The sequence below is a fragment of the Melozone crissalis genome, unplaced genomic scaffold (genome assembly GCF_028551555.1).
Source record: "Melozone crissalis strain CALT ecotype California unplaced genomic scaffold, PUWL_Pcris_2 ptg000054l_1, whole genome shotgun sequence".
Lineage (NCBI taxonomy): Eukaryota > Metazoa > Chordata > Aves > Passeriformes > Passerellidae > Melozone > Melozone crissalis.
Window position 1 is genome coordinate 327,199 of NW_026535832.1, and position 13,671 is coordinate 340,869.

Below are 13,671 nucleotides of genomic sequence, written 5' to 3' on the forward strand. Positions count from 1 at the left end.
ATGGCGGCCCCGGCCCGCCGGCCCCGGGCCCTGCTCGCCCTCGGCCTGGCCCTCCTCGCCGCCGCCGCCGCCGCCACCGCCACCGACCCCTTCTCGCCGCAGCTGGGAGACACCGGCCGGTGCCGCGGGCAGTGCGGCCGCAGCCTGCAGCGCCGGGCCGCCGCCGTGAGTCCGGGGCACCGGGGCACCGGGGGGGCACCGGGGGCGTGGGGAGCATCAGTGGCACTGGGAGTACCGGGAACATCAAGGCACTGGGGGCACTGGGGGGCACCAGGGGCATGGGGAGCATCAATGGCACTGGGGGTACCAGAAGCAAAGTGGGCATTGGGGGCACTGGGGATGAATATTCGGGGCATGGAGGCTGTTAGTAGCACTGGGGGTACCGGGACCATCGGGGCACTGGGGGCACTGGGGGCACTGGGGGTACCAGGGGCATGGGGAGCATCAATGGCACTGGGGGTACCCGGGGCATCATCGTGGGCACTGGGGGCACTGGGGATATTTGGGGACCATCAGTAGGGGGCAATTCTCAGGGGCAATAATTCTAATAATCTCACATTAGAATGGGGTACCAGGAGCAGCAGGGCACTGGGAGCACTGGAGGGGACTGGGGGCAGCAGGGGCAGTGGGGGCACCCCTCACAGGCATCTCTGCCACTCCCCCGTGGGAGCAGCATGGAGGGCACCGGGGCACCACCAGTGTCTCCTCCAGCAGCTTTGGGGCGCCCCCAGTGAGGGCATCCCCACGGGTTTGGGGTGCCCACAGTGTCACCCCTTTACCCTGAGCCTGCCCCATCCTGGTGACATCCGTGTAGGCTCTGTGTGCCCCCCACACCCCCTCAGTGTGTGCCCAGCACCCCAAATCTGTACCTGTCCCCCAGAGCAGTGCACCCACACCTCTGCCAGCCCATGCCAGGGGCTGGATGGTGCCACCACAGTTGAGGGGACCCTTCACGCCCTCCACACCCTCCACACGGACTTGGCCCCATGCAGACCCACAATGGGGGCACCCGGGGGGCTTTGGGGAGCTCTCCCTGCTCTGGGACCCCAGCTTTGGGGTGCCAGCCCTCAGCCCGGCCCCGGGCGGGGGCGGCGCTGCCCGGTGCCCCCCAGCTGGGCACGGGGGTGCGGGAGGGTGTCCGGCTGAGCCCGGTGCCAGCTCCCTGCTCTCCTCCTCCTCGCCGCAGGATGCTGTTCTCAACGCCTGTTACCGGGGCTGCCGGCTGTTCTCCATCTGTCACTTCGTGGATGCAAGCGCCGAGCTCAACACGACCAGAGCCGAGTGCGAAGCAGGTGAGAGGAGCCGCGGCCGAGCGGCCCCCGCGCCCCAAATCCCGGGGGGATCCCCATCCCCACGTCCCACGGGAGCCCCGATCCCGACACCCTCCGGAGCGCCCGCCCCGCGCTGCCCCGCGGCCCCAGGGGAGGGCTGAGGTGCCCTGGGTGGCTCTGGGGACGGGCACGGGGGTCCCCACGATTGGGCACCCCCAACCCCGACCCCTCCTCTCCCCAGCCTGTGCCGAAGCCTACGGCAACGCAGAGGAGCAGTTCGGGTGCGTGACCGGGTGCCGCAAGCAGCTGCCCGAGGTGGAGGAGAGCAGGAAGGAGAAGGTGAAGGGAGATGGGGAAATCCTTCCTTGAACAGGAGCTCAGCACAGCCCCTCTTCTTCCTCGGGATGGGGGACACCCCACATGTGCAGCCCATCCCTCCATGGATCCATCCATGAACCCATCAATGGATCCATCCATCATCCATCCATGAGTCCATGAATCCATCCATCCATCCATCCATCCATCCATCCATGTGCAGCCCATCCCTCCATGGATCCATCCATGAACCCATCAGTGGATCCATCCATCCATCCATCCATCCATCCATCCATCCATCCATCATCCATCCATCCATCCATCCATCATCCATCCATCCATCCATCCATCCATCCATCCATCTCTCCATCCATCATCGTCCATCAGGATGGGAGCTCCAGCTGTGCCAGGCTGATCCAAGCCCCCACTGGTTGCTTTGTCACCAGTCTATAAAGCAAATTAACTGTGCTGAGCTGGGCTTGGGCCAGGCAGGGCGTCCACAGGGAATCCCCAGGGTGAGAGGATCTGACTGGGCATCGTGGCAGATTCCCCCAGTTTTGATTTGTTATCCTTCCCAGCAATCAGCAATGCTTTCCCCTCCTACATTTAATTAATTCAGCTATTGCCCAATCAATTAAATTAGACTTTGGCCCAAGGAGGAGGCTTTTGGCTCCGTGCACGTGCAGGCAAAGATGAATCAGTGCCGTAAAAAGGGTGAAAAGCTCCTTTGAACTCCCCTCCTTTGCAGCCCCGTTTTAAGACCTTCCCAGTGTCTGATCCCATTTCCCAGCCCCTCTCCAAGGCCAGGGATGAGCCCTCACCCCCTCCACCCACCCAAAGCACTTTCCCTCAGGTTCCCAGACGAGCAGGCAAAGCAGATTTAGCATAATAATTAGATACAGAATCTGACCTATTTATTTCCTGTTTGCTGGTTTGACCGTGCAAGGGGCTGTCGGAAAATGTTCGGAGCCAGTGGCAGGGAGCAGCCAAGCGGATTCCAGCAGGGATGCTTTAAAAATAACAAACGGCCGCGACGGCCAAGAATCCAGGGCACCGAGAGGCTGCCAGGAGAGCAACGCCCTCGGCACCGCGGCCGCTCCGCTCCCATTGTCCCCGGCACAGGAGGGAGATCGCACCCCAGAGGGACGGGCCTGGGGCTGGGGGATGGCCCCAAAGCTGGGTGGTCACCCCAAGGATCACAGCCCTTGCTTGGTGACCCTCCTGGGGCTGGAGCAGAGCCTGGAACATCCCTGTGTGTGCTGGGAGAAGCAGAGCCCAGAGCTGAGCCGAGCTCAGCCCAGCCATGACCCCGGGGTGGGATGTCCCCTGTCGGGGTGGGTGACGAGGGGACAGCAGTGAGGTGATGTCCCCGCTCCTTTGCAGAGCCTGGAGCTGAAACTGCCGTCGTTCTCCATGCTGGATTTGGTCTCCAGCTTCTGCAACGACATCGTCAGCTCTGCCCAGAGCTTCATCTCCTCCACCTGGACCTTCTACCTGCAGGCGGACGATGGCAAAGTCGTGGTGTTCCAGGTGGGGGTGTCCCCAGGACCCTTCTGTGGGTGCCCAGAGGGGTGGGGACCCCTTTCCTCACTGCCTTCTCCCTCTCTCCCTGCCGACCCAGTCCCAGCCTGAGATGGAGTTCCCAGCAGCCGAGGCCCTGGAGATCCAGCCAGCACAGCCGGGATCGGGGTCGGGGTCCAGCCCTGGTGTCCCCCAGCCCCACACAGGTTTGGGGGGCTCTGGGCTGCTGGGAGGGGGCTGGGAGTGGGCTGGAGCCTCTGAGCCCTCCTGGCTCCCTTCCGAGTTGTCCAGAGCTGAACAAATTTCCCATTTCTTGGGTCTGTTCAGCTTCTCACACTCCCACCCACGCTGGGGGGATCTGGATGGGGCCCTGGTGGGATCCTCGGTGCCCCCTTAGCGGGCAGGGGGTGCCAGGGGGAGAGGGGAGGGTGTGCCCATGGGTGTGCCCACATGGGTGTGCCCACATGAGTGTGCCCCAAGTTCAGCATCGCCTCTCCCCTGCCAGGCCCCCGGGCAAAGGGGGACAAGCCCCCCGTGAAGGAGCCGCGGGGCAAGGCCAAGGTGCATCCCCCGGAGCCCCCGCAGCAGGAGCACGACTTCCTGGGCTGCATGTCCAAGTAGGTGCTCTGGGACCCGCTGGACGTGGCACAGCAGATCCCCCCCAGCCCCAATGCCCAGCCCGTGCCCTGCCATAAACCCGTGCCTCCTCTTTGGCGGGGGGTGGTGGGGTGCTACAGGCGCTCGGGCCTTCCTCGCTGGATCCTGGCCGCCTGCCTCTTCCTCTCCATCATGGTGATGCTGTGGCTCAGCTGTGCCAGCCTGGTCACCGCCCCCGAGCAGCACGTCAAGACCCAGGTACGGCGTGAGCACAGCCCCAGGGTGCCAGGGACGCCTGGCATGGCCGGGTGGGCGTTGCTGTGCCCTCTTTGTGCTCCCCACGCCTGGCATGGCCGGGTGGGCATTGCTGTGCCCTCTTTGTGCTCCCCAGTCTCTGTGCGGGGTGTGAGGCTCATCCACACCCAGCCCCATGGTGTCCCCAAGCCGGGGGTGATCTGCACCCCGCTCTGGGGCTGCACTGTTGTCTCTGCCTCTCCTGCAGCCCCTGAGCATCAACGGGGACAAGGAGTACCTGGAGGACCTGGATGGCCCCGGCCCTTTCCCGCTGCCGCCCGTCATCACCGTCACCCTGTGCCCCGCGCCCGGCGGGGACGATGCGGGGCCGCTGCCCCTCAAGGTCGACCTGGACAAGACCATCCTGTAGGGCTCCCGTCCCTGCCCACCGCCTCCGCCTCCCTCTCACCGTCCCCACGGCATCGCCCCCCGGCTCCCCACGTCCCCCGGGCCCCCAGGGGCATCTCCGCCTCGGGCCGGGCCCAGCTCCCCTCCCCGGGCCCCAGGTCCCGCTCTGATCCCCCGGCACGGCCTGGTCCCGGGCCCCGCTCTGATCCTCCGGCACGGCCTGGTCCCGGGCCCCGTTCCCCTCCCGGGCACGGCCTGGTCCCGGGCCCCGCTCCCCTCACGGGCACGGCCTGGTCCCGGGCCCCGCTCCCCTCACGGGCACGGCCTGGTCCCGGGCCCCGCTCCCCTCACGGGCACGGCCTGGTCCCGGGCCCCGCTCCCCTCACGGGCACGGCCTGGTCCCGGGTCCCGCTCCCCTCCCGGGCACGGCCTGGTCCCGGGTCCCGCTCCCCTCACGGGCACGGCCTGGTCCCGGGTCCCGCTCCCCTCACGGGCACCGCCGCTCCGGGGGAGGCTCCGGGAGCCGGGAGCGGCTCTGGCTCCCCCAGGGATGCGCTGCGGGCTGGGATCCGGGCCTGCGGAGCCGAGAGGGAGCTGCCAGGGCGCGCAGGCCGCAGGGAGCCCGGCGGGTCCCGGAGCGGGACTCTCAGTCTGCCCCGCCCGGAGCCGCCGGGGCCCCGCAGCCCTCCGGGCACGGCTCCAGCGCTGGGCAGGAGGGAGCCGGCTGCGGTGGGGGATGGAGAGCGTCTGCAGCCTTCGGAGCTTTGGCTCGGCACATCCCCGGCCTCCCACCTTGGGCTGAGCCTCCGAGGCGCCGGCCCCGGCCCTGGGAACTCCCTTCCGCCGGCCGGAGCCGATTGCCTCGGGGAGCCGAAACGTGGCGAATGGATTTGGCCTTGGCAGCCGGAGACGGGAGCGGATCCCGCCGCCTCCGTGCCCACGCCAGCACCCGGCCGGCCCCTTCCCGGAGCTGCGGAGGGGCCCTGGGATGGCTCCTTCCCCTCCGGCTCCGTGATGCCCTTGGGGAGCTGGCCCTGGTGCCAGCAAGCTGCTGGTGGGACCAAGCTGGGGATGAGGCGGCGTTTCCCTGGCTTCAAGCTCGGACAGGAGGTGGGAGCTGCTGGGACGGCTCCATCCTGGGCTCGGCATCCTGCAGGGATGGCTCCATCCTGGCCTCGGAATCCTGCAGGGATGGCTCCATCCTGGGCTCAGCATCCTGCAGGGATGGCTCCATCCTGGGCTCGGCATCCTGCAGGGATGGCTACATCCTGGGCTCAGCATCCCTGCCCCACGCTGGGAGCAGCCTGCGGGGCTGTAGCTGACGGCAGGACCCGGTCTCTGTGTCCCTGGGCTCGCAGTGCTGTCCTCAAAGCGGGCAGTGGGACCAAGCACGGCTCACCCTGGCACAGCCCCCGGGCATGGAGGCATCTCCCCGCTCCCCATCTCCCCCTCATTCTCCACCACTCGATTCCATGCATCGTTCCGTGGTTTGATTTGCACCGGCGTGCGGCTCCTCGGCCCCGGGGACACCCCAGTGCCGGAGGGTGTCAGTCCCGCCACCCCCGTGTCACCTAACACGTCTGTACAGATTAACTTATTACCCCGACCCCTCCTTGGGTTTTTGGGCTCTCGGGGGCCGTGGTGTGCTGGGACCGGGGCCTCCCATCCCCGTCCCCACCGGTTTTGTGCTGCTCCGTGTCACCTCCACCCATCCGACATATCTGGGTTTGGGGAACCGGGTTGGGGGGAGGCGTGGGGGGGTCTCGTGTCCGTTTTGGGGTCCACTTTTCAATGTTGCTTTCCGGCCACGTGTGAAGCTCGGTGCAGTCAGTGTGTGATGTTCCAGCCGCGGCAGCGCCCCCGAAGCCCCGGGCAGGAGCTCCGGGGGCAGCGAGGCCATGGAGCACCCCCGGTCCTGGAGCCCTCCTGGTCCTGGAGCCCTCCCGGCCTGGAGCCCTCCTGGTCCTGGAGCCCTCCTGATCCTGGAACCCTCCTGGCCTCGCCTCAAAGGGCAAACCCAGCCCCGAGCTGGGAGGGGGAATAGAATAAAAGGTTTGTACCAGAGCTGGGTGAGTCCATGGTTTGGTGGGATGCTGGTGCCAGGGTGGGAGCGGGTTTAATCCCCCAGATGGGGCCGGCAGGAGGGCACGGGGCTGTTCCCGTTCTGGAAACTGAGCCAGGATGAAAGCTCTGGCAAACCGGAGAGAAATCCCTGCTGGGCTGCTTGGCATGGGCACGGAACAAAGCTCCTCTCTGCTGCTGGGTTGAGACATTCAGCATCAGGAGTGGGAGGAGAGGCAAGGCCCCCAAACCATCCCCTGCGAGCTGCAAGGAGGGAAAGCCGGGATGCAGCACGGGGAGGGCTCCGTGCACGTGGAAGGGCTGGGAAATGCGGGCTTTTCCCACTGGAAACCACCCGCGGACACCGTTTGGAGCCGCGAAATAATGGGGCCACGCCGGTGTCACGCACCGGTGTCACACCCCAGCACACATGCAGCACCGGGGGGCTGGCACGTCCCACCTTCCCTTTCCCCGGCGTGTGTTTGTCCTGGCGCCGTGCCCGCGGCCCAGCCGGGCTCTGCCGTGCCAGGCACGGCGGGGCAGCTCACGCGAGGCGCTTCGGTAGCCCAGCAGGGTCCCGAGCTCGGAGCCAGCCGCTCCCCCGAGGAGCCCCCGTTTGCCGCGGGGTGCGGAGGTGCCGGGGATGGATGTCACGGCCGAAGAAGGCTCTCCAAAGGGCTGCTCCGCTCCCTGCCAGCGGCCCGCGCTGCCGGAGCACGTCCCTGCCGTGCCACCCCCTGCCCGGGCTGGGGAGGAGGGGAGCGGGGCTGCGCTCGCACCATGGGGACGGGAGGGGTTTGCCCTACATGGAGTGCGCGGGGATGGCGTTCCAGATGTGTGGGGGGATGCCCCGGGCAGCCTGGGCCCTGTGGGGCTGGCATGGAGGCACAGGGGTGCTATGGCCACGTTCCCCAGCCTGGCATGGAGGCACAGGGGGTGCCATGGCCACGTTCCCCAGCCTGGCATGGAGGCACAGGGGTGCCATGGCCACGTTCCCCAGCCTGGCATGGCAGGCACAGGGGTGCCATGGCCACGTTCCCCAGCCTGGCATGGCAGGCACAGCGGGTGCCATGGCCGCGTTTTCCAGCCCACAGTGGGATCTGGGGGCTTGCACGGTGTCCTCAGCAGTGCCTGGGGTGGGAGGGCAGCAAAAGAGGGAAGGGCTGAGAGATGGAGCCCGGCACGGAGCAGCTTTTGAGGTGGGCACAATCTGATGGATCAGGGGTAAAAACCCCCTGGCCAGGCCCAGGTCACCAAGTGCCCCTCAGAGGGCAGGGACAGCCCTCAGGGGGTGTCTTTGTGCTGAATTTTCACAGGAAAATTGGCAGGAAGGCCCCAGATCGGGGCAGACAGCTGGCAAACCCAGGCCAGGGCAGGCAGCAGCTCTGAGTGTGTCCCCTCCTGGGATGGCTGCAGACCGTGGACAAGCTCCTCGTCTTTAAACTGGAGTCAGATTCCTCCCTGCTGGCTCGGGGTGCAGGAAACCGTGCCCAGGAGCAGGTGAGGAGGCACCCCGCTCTAACGAGAAGGAGACGCATGAAATCCGCTGGTTCCACTCCCCCCAGCAGGCAGCCGGGGGCTTTTCCAGCCTTTTCCTTCTCGCTCCCGCTTTCATTTGTTCACAGGGGAAGGGAAATTCCTGGTGTGTGGCCATGGGCAGGCTGTGAGGAGTCACCCTCCAGCCCGTGGTGGTGCTGAGGGCACGGGGTGGGTCACGTCCTTGGGGTGAGCGTGTGTGTGCCCACGTTCACATCCATGTGTCCATCACGGTGTCCTTGTGTCCATCACTGTGTCCGTGTGTCCATCACTGTGTCCTTATGTCCATCATGGTGTCCTTGTGTCCATCACCGCGTCCTTGTGTCCATCACCGTGTCCTTGTGTCCATCCTCACGTCCTTGTGTCCATCCCCATGTCCTTGTGTCCATCACTGTGTCCTTGTGTCCATCCCCATGTCCTCGTGTCCATCACTGTATCCTCATGTCCGTCCTCATGTCCTCGTGTCCATCCTCATGTCCTCGTGTCCATCACTGTGTCCTTATGTCCATCCTCATGCCCTCATGTCCATTACCATGTCCTTGTGTCCATCCTCACATCCTCATGTCCGTCACCATGTCCTTGTGTCCATCACCGTGTCCTCGTGTCCATCCTCATGTCCTCATGTCCATCCTCATGTCCTCATGTCCACCCTCCCACCCTCATGCTCATCCTGATGTCCTCGTGTCCACACTCACCATTATGTCCACATGTCCACGCTCACACCCTCATGTCCACGCTCACCTCTGTGTGTCCACATGTCCAAGCACAGCTCCACAACTAATCCCAGGTGTGTCTGTGGCAAGAAGCAGCCCCAAAAAGTGGGGAAAATCCAGCAAGTTTCCCCCTACACTTCCACCCAGAGGCCTGTGGCCTCTCCCTCTTGGCTGTGGCTCGGTGTCTGTGCCAGCAGTGGGTGCTGAAGGTTTGGGGGTCCCACCAGCTGTAATCAGGGTCAGCACCCCCCCGGCTGCTCTTGGTGGCTGCACTGGGCTGCTGCTGTCCCCTCCAGAAGATCTCAGCTGCCGGGAGCTGGCCGGGCTCCACCAGCTCACACAATGCCCGAGGAGCGGGGCCAGGCAGGGATTTCCCTCCCCTCCTGCCATCTGCTCCCAACGTGCCTTTGTCCCTGTTCCTCACCCCGTTCTCCTCTGGAGCATTCAGCTCCCTGTCCTGGAGCCCTGGGCCTGCTCCTCCAGGATGTCCCTGCCTGGGGACAGCACTGGGGTCCTTGGGAAGCCTCAGAGGGCAGAAACCGCAGGATTGGGTCAGCAGGGAGGAGAAGTCCATGTGCCAATCCCCCTTTTGATGGTTTGGGACCAAACTTTGATGGATTGCCAGGACACAGCTGCAATCCCAAATTCCTGACCAACACTCGGAGCTGTAAATTCTCTTCTAACCCCAATGGAGATAAATCCCCACCCAGGGATGGAGAGGGGATGAGGAGGTGACAGGGGAGCTGGACAAGGGCTCAAAGCACCTTCCTGACCCCACATGTGGAGCTGAGCCCTTTCCCTTACAAATTCTCCTTTGAATTGTGCCTGGAGCCATCACAAAGCCCTCAAGGCCTGCAAAGATGGAAACCCCGTGGAGATGCTGGAACTGGGCAGGGCAGCACTGTGCTAGGGATGGGAAAACACATCCATGGGTCTCCTGTGCCCAGTAAAACACATCCATGGGTCTCCTGTGCCCAGTAAAACACATCCATGGGTCTCCTCTCCTTCCTAGGAGCCGGAGCCACGGGTGATTCAACAACAACAAAACCAAAGGAAAAACAATCTGCTGGTGCTAATGGGATTGGTTCTGTCCCTACCACGCACATTCCAGCCCGGCTCGAGGGACCCTCGGGGGGCGGGGGGGGGATAATGAAGCCAAATTATTCCTCGTGTTCAAATGTCAGAGCTGAGCGCGGTGCCGGGCCTGGCGCAGCTGCTGGGCCCTGGCGCTGCCGTGGGGAAGGGGAGAACCCCAGAGCACAGCCAGGACAGGCATTATCCTACAGCCAGGACAGGCATTTTCCATCCCCTGGCCTCCATTGTCACTGCTTGGAACACGAGGGGCTGCGCTCCCCGCTCGTTCCTGTGTTCTCCTGCCAGGTGAGGAGCACAGCCAAGCCGGGTTTGGCTGGCTTGGATGGGAACCAGGCTCCCCATGGGCTGGGGTGGTGCTGCAGCACTGCAGCCATCCCTGCTTTGGGGGTGACACGTGTGGGACACGGAGGGGACCTGCGGGATCGTGGCCTCACCGTGGTGCCAAATGGAGCTGGGAATGGCCAACGCTGCCAGCTGAGAGGGAGCCAGCTCCCGAGGGGGTCAGCTCTCCATGTGGGGCTGGAAGGAGCCCAAGATTCCTGCCAGAGGTGTTGATCCTTCCCCCAGGCTGGACCCCACGTGCTCGGTGTCCTGCTCGTTCCTGCTCCTCACAAGGCACAGTATTCCCATATTCCTGCTCCATCCCTGCTGGGGAAGGGGGCACTGCTGCTCCCCAGGGTGGGGGACACTGCCAGGGGTGGGCATCCAGCCACAGAGCCAGGCTGGCTCCGTCCTGGCACGGAAGGGATGCTGCTGTCCCCGGGTTTTGTGCTGGTTCTGTTGGATTGTCTCTGAAATTGGGGAATTTGGGAATGCGGGGCTCGGCTGCACCCCAGGATGGTGGGAGCCTACAGAGCTCATCCTGAGGGACTTGGGTATCCCACATCCCTGGGGGTCCCACATCCCTGGGTATCCCACATCCCTGGGTATCCCACATCCCTCAGGGTCCGACATGCTTGAGGATCTCACATCCCCGGGTGTCCCACATCCCTTGGTGGCTGCTCTCCATGGAATTCTCCCTCTGCCCTGGGCCCTGGCAGGGGTGGAGCTGCAGGGGAAGGAGGGGATGGAGGATCCACCTCCACCTGCCCACAGCAGATCGAGCATCCCAAACATCTCCACGGGAAATGCATCCAAAGGGGCAGGATCAAAGGGAGGGACAGAGGCTGGTCCATGGTGCTGGCACAGCAGCCACACCCCAGCCCGTGCTCCTGACCCTGCCCAGGCTCACGCTGGGCCAGGATTACCCAGGGATTAGCAGGGAGCAGAAATCCAGAGGGAACAAGAGCAGGGAGAAGCGCTGGCACTGAGAAACCCCACCACACCCTCAGGGCAGGCAGGACACAGGGCTGGGATATCACCAGGAGGAGTGAGGGAGGTCATTGCAGCCTCCTCCACAACGAGGGAAAATAAAGCAGCCAAAAATGTAACAAGAATTGGGGGGAAAAACCCTGTGCTGGGAAAAATCTAACAAAAACTGGAAAAAAAATTAATAAAACCCCTGGATGGTGGTGCTGGGAGCTGTGAGGAATTCCTGCTCCTGAGCAGGATGAAATGAGGAGGTCTGAGAGAAAGGCAGAGCTGCCAGCTCATGATTTTGTCATTACTCTCCCAGTGCTGGCTGTGGATTTTAAAGTCCAGCTGTGGGAGCCGTGGGATATGCAAGAGCTTGGCTTGCAGCAAAAGGTACATGGAGAGACCTCATGTTTTGCAAGGGGAAAAACAAACGAAAAAAAAAGGTGAAAATATGACTCCAATAGATCCTGAAGGCTTGAAATCAAGATCAGAAAGAAGAAGAATGTAAATAGAATAATGCAGAGTAGTTTGGAGTTTATTCCTTTTATTTTTTTTTTAACCCAGTCCAGTTAGAGTTGGGATTTTCCAGGCAGACCACTGCTCTCCACAGTAGGAATTCCAGGCCTGCCTGGATGCACTGAGTGCACAGGATAAATATATTACAGTTGTGTGAGTTGCTCAGATTGCTGCGCTAACACTGGTCATAAAATTCACCTCAGATATAAGGCAGGCTGCTCGGGGAAGGGGGCTAAGTGCACTCAACAAATAATGAAGAGAAATAAAAATAAATATCAAATGGCCCATAAAATCAAACAATAATGGTAACTAAAAAGTTCCTGGATTTGCTGCCAGAGGTAAAATCCCATCAGCAATATGAAATAACAAGAAATCCCCCCCTTGGCTCCTTCTCCACATGACACAAGTCAGCACGCCTGGTCACCAGAGTCGTTATGGAATACATCCTCCTCCCAGGGTCTTAGAAATGCATTTTTCCTGCTTTGAGAGACCTTCTGGGGTTCCATTTAACGGGGATCTGGGGAACACGTGAAAGGCATTTACAGCATCCAGCCCGGCCCTGCTTTTCCTGCAGGCGAAGCAGAGGTGTAACATTCACAGCCTTGCCACCACACCTGGGACGGAGAGGGCACAGCCCTTGGGGCACAGGGCTAGCTGCACTTCCAATAGCAGGGGGGATGCAAAAATATCAGGGTGGACATAAAAATATCAGGGGTGAACCTAAAAATATCAGGGGGGACCTAAAAATATCAGTGTGGACATAAAAATAACAGAGGGGGAGCGTTTGTTTGAAGTCTGTCACAGATCAGGGTGTGCTGGTCAGGTGAGGCGCAGCTGAGGGAGATGGGGAAGGGGCTCAGGAAGAGAAAAGGAGGCTCAGGGGGGATTTTTGGGCTCTCCTGACAGGAGGGGACAGCTTGGGGGGGTCAGGCACAGCTCCCAGGGTGAAGCAGGACCAGAGGGAACGGCCTCAGGATGGGTATTGGGGAAATTTCCTCATGGGAAGGATGGAGATGGTCAGGAAGGGGCTGCCCAGGGAGGTTTGGAGTGTCCAAGGAGCTCGTGGAGGTGGCACTCAGAGCTCTGGGCTGGGGACAAGCTGGGGATCAGTCACAGCTTGGGCTCGGTGGTCTTGGAGGTTTTTCCAACCCAAATAACTCCGAGATTCCATAAAGTGACCCCCAGAGGAAGAGGAAGGTGTCAAATGGAGCCGAGCTGGAAGTGGGACAACCACGAGGTGCTGGGAAGGAGGGGCAGGAGCTGCCCCCAAGCACCAGAACACAAAAAGAGCACCCCAGAGATGGGGGAGAGCTGTGGGGAGCCCCTGCAGCCCCAGATTCCAGCAGGGACAGGGGATGGAACACCAGGAGGGTCCGTGCACGGCCTCTTCCCCTGCTGACAGCTCCTGCTCTGTGCAGGTCGTGTCTGAAACAACAAGGCCCCGAGGTCCTGGCCGGGGTCTCCGTGTGCTGCAGCAACACAAATAGCAAATTAATAAGCACTGCTTCCCCTTCTCCCCAAGGTTTCGCGAGGCTTAATTAATGAATGTCTGTAAAACGCATTCGGAGCTGGGAATGAAATGTGCTGTGGAAATGCCAAATATTTTTAATGCTCCAGCAGATTTAGGAGGTTTAAATAAGAAAAATACACAGCTTTTCCTCTTCGAAACAGATTGCTCCCCTCGAAGCAAAGAGCTCCAGAACATGAAGTTTTCATCAGGCTGACTTGAAAGGGAGTTTTCACGGCTCTCCAACGCGTTTATTCTCATGTACGAGTTCCCCCCTTTCCCTTCTACAGATGTGGACGCCGAGCATGGGAAATCAAAGAAATCTACCCCCGGCCGTTGGCAGGGCCGGCGCTACGAACAATTTCCTGATTCCCAGTGCTGCCTGGAATGCCCCCTCGAGCAGATGCGAGGCGGCTTTAGGAATTACACGGACCCCGCGCGGCCCCGGCGGCTCTGGGGGAGCCGGGCGGGCTCTGATGCCGACCATGTGTGGGGACGGAGCGGCTCTGGCACCGCGGGGCGCGGGGAGCTCCGGCGACAGCACGGCACCCTCTGGAGGGAACTGCGGCTCCTGCACAGGGCAGGAACCTGCTCCGAGCGG

General features: G+C 62.4%; 1 protein-coding gene across 2 annotated transcripts; it reads left to right on the forward strand.

Moving 5' to 3' along the window:
- TMEM59L (transmembrane protein 59 like) lies at positions 1-4,491 on the forward strand. 2 transcript variants are annotated; one of them, XM_054286577.1, is made up of 8 exons: positions 1-165; positions 1,187-1,292; positions 1,513-1,610; positions 2,970-3,116; positions 3,208-3,313; positions 3,613-3,724; positions 3,821-3,962; positions 4,207-4,491. In XM_054286577.1, the coding sequence occupies exons 1-8, from the start codon at positions 1-3 to the stop codon at positions 4,366-4,368; spliced, it is 1,038 nt and encodes a 345-aa protein (XP_054142552.1). In that variant the 3' UTR covers positions 4,369-4,491. The 2 variants fall into 2 exon arrangements, with proteins under 2 accessions (XP_054142552.1, XP_054142553.1); XM_054286578.1 differs by having other exon boundaries at positions 3,845-3,962.
- Positions 4,492-13,671: the final 9,180 nt, after the last annotated feature.

Bases quoted from the DNA above. Each gene is read 5' to 3' on its own strand.
- TMEM59L (XM_054286577.1), top strand. From the start codon at position 1: ATGGCGGCCCCGGCCCGCCGGCCCCGGGCCCTGCTCGCCCTCGGCCTG. The intron at 1,293-1,512 runs GTGAGAGGAGCC...TCCTCTCCCCAG, and splicing joins CAGAGCCGAGTGCGAAGCAG to CCTGTGCCGAAGCCTACGGC. The intron at 3,314-3,612 runs GTTTGGGGGGCT...CTCCCCTGCCAG, and splicing joins TGTCCCCCAGCCCCACACAG to GCCCCCGGGCAAAGGGGGAC.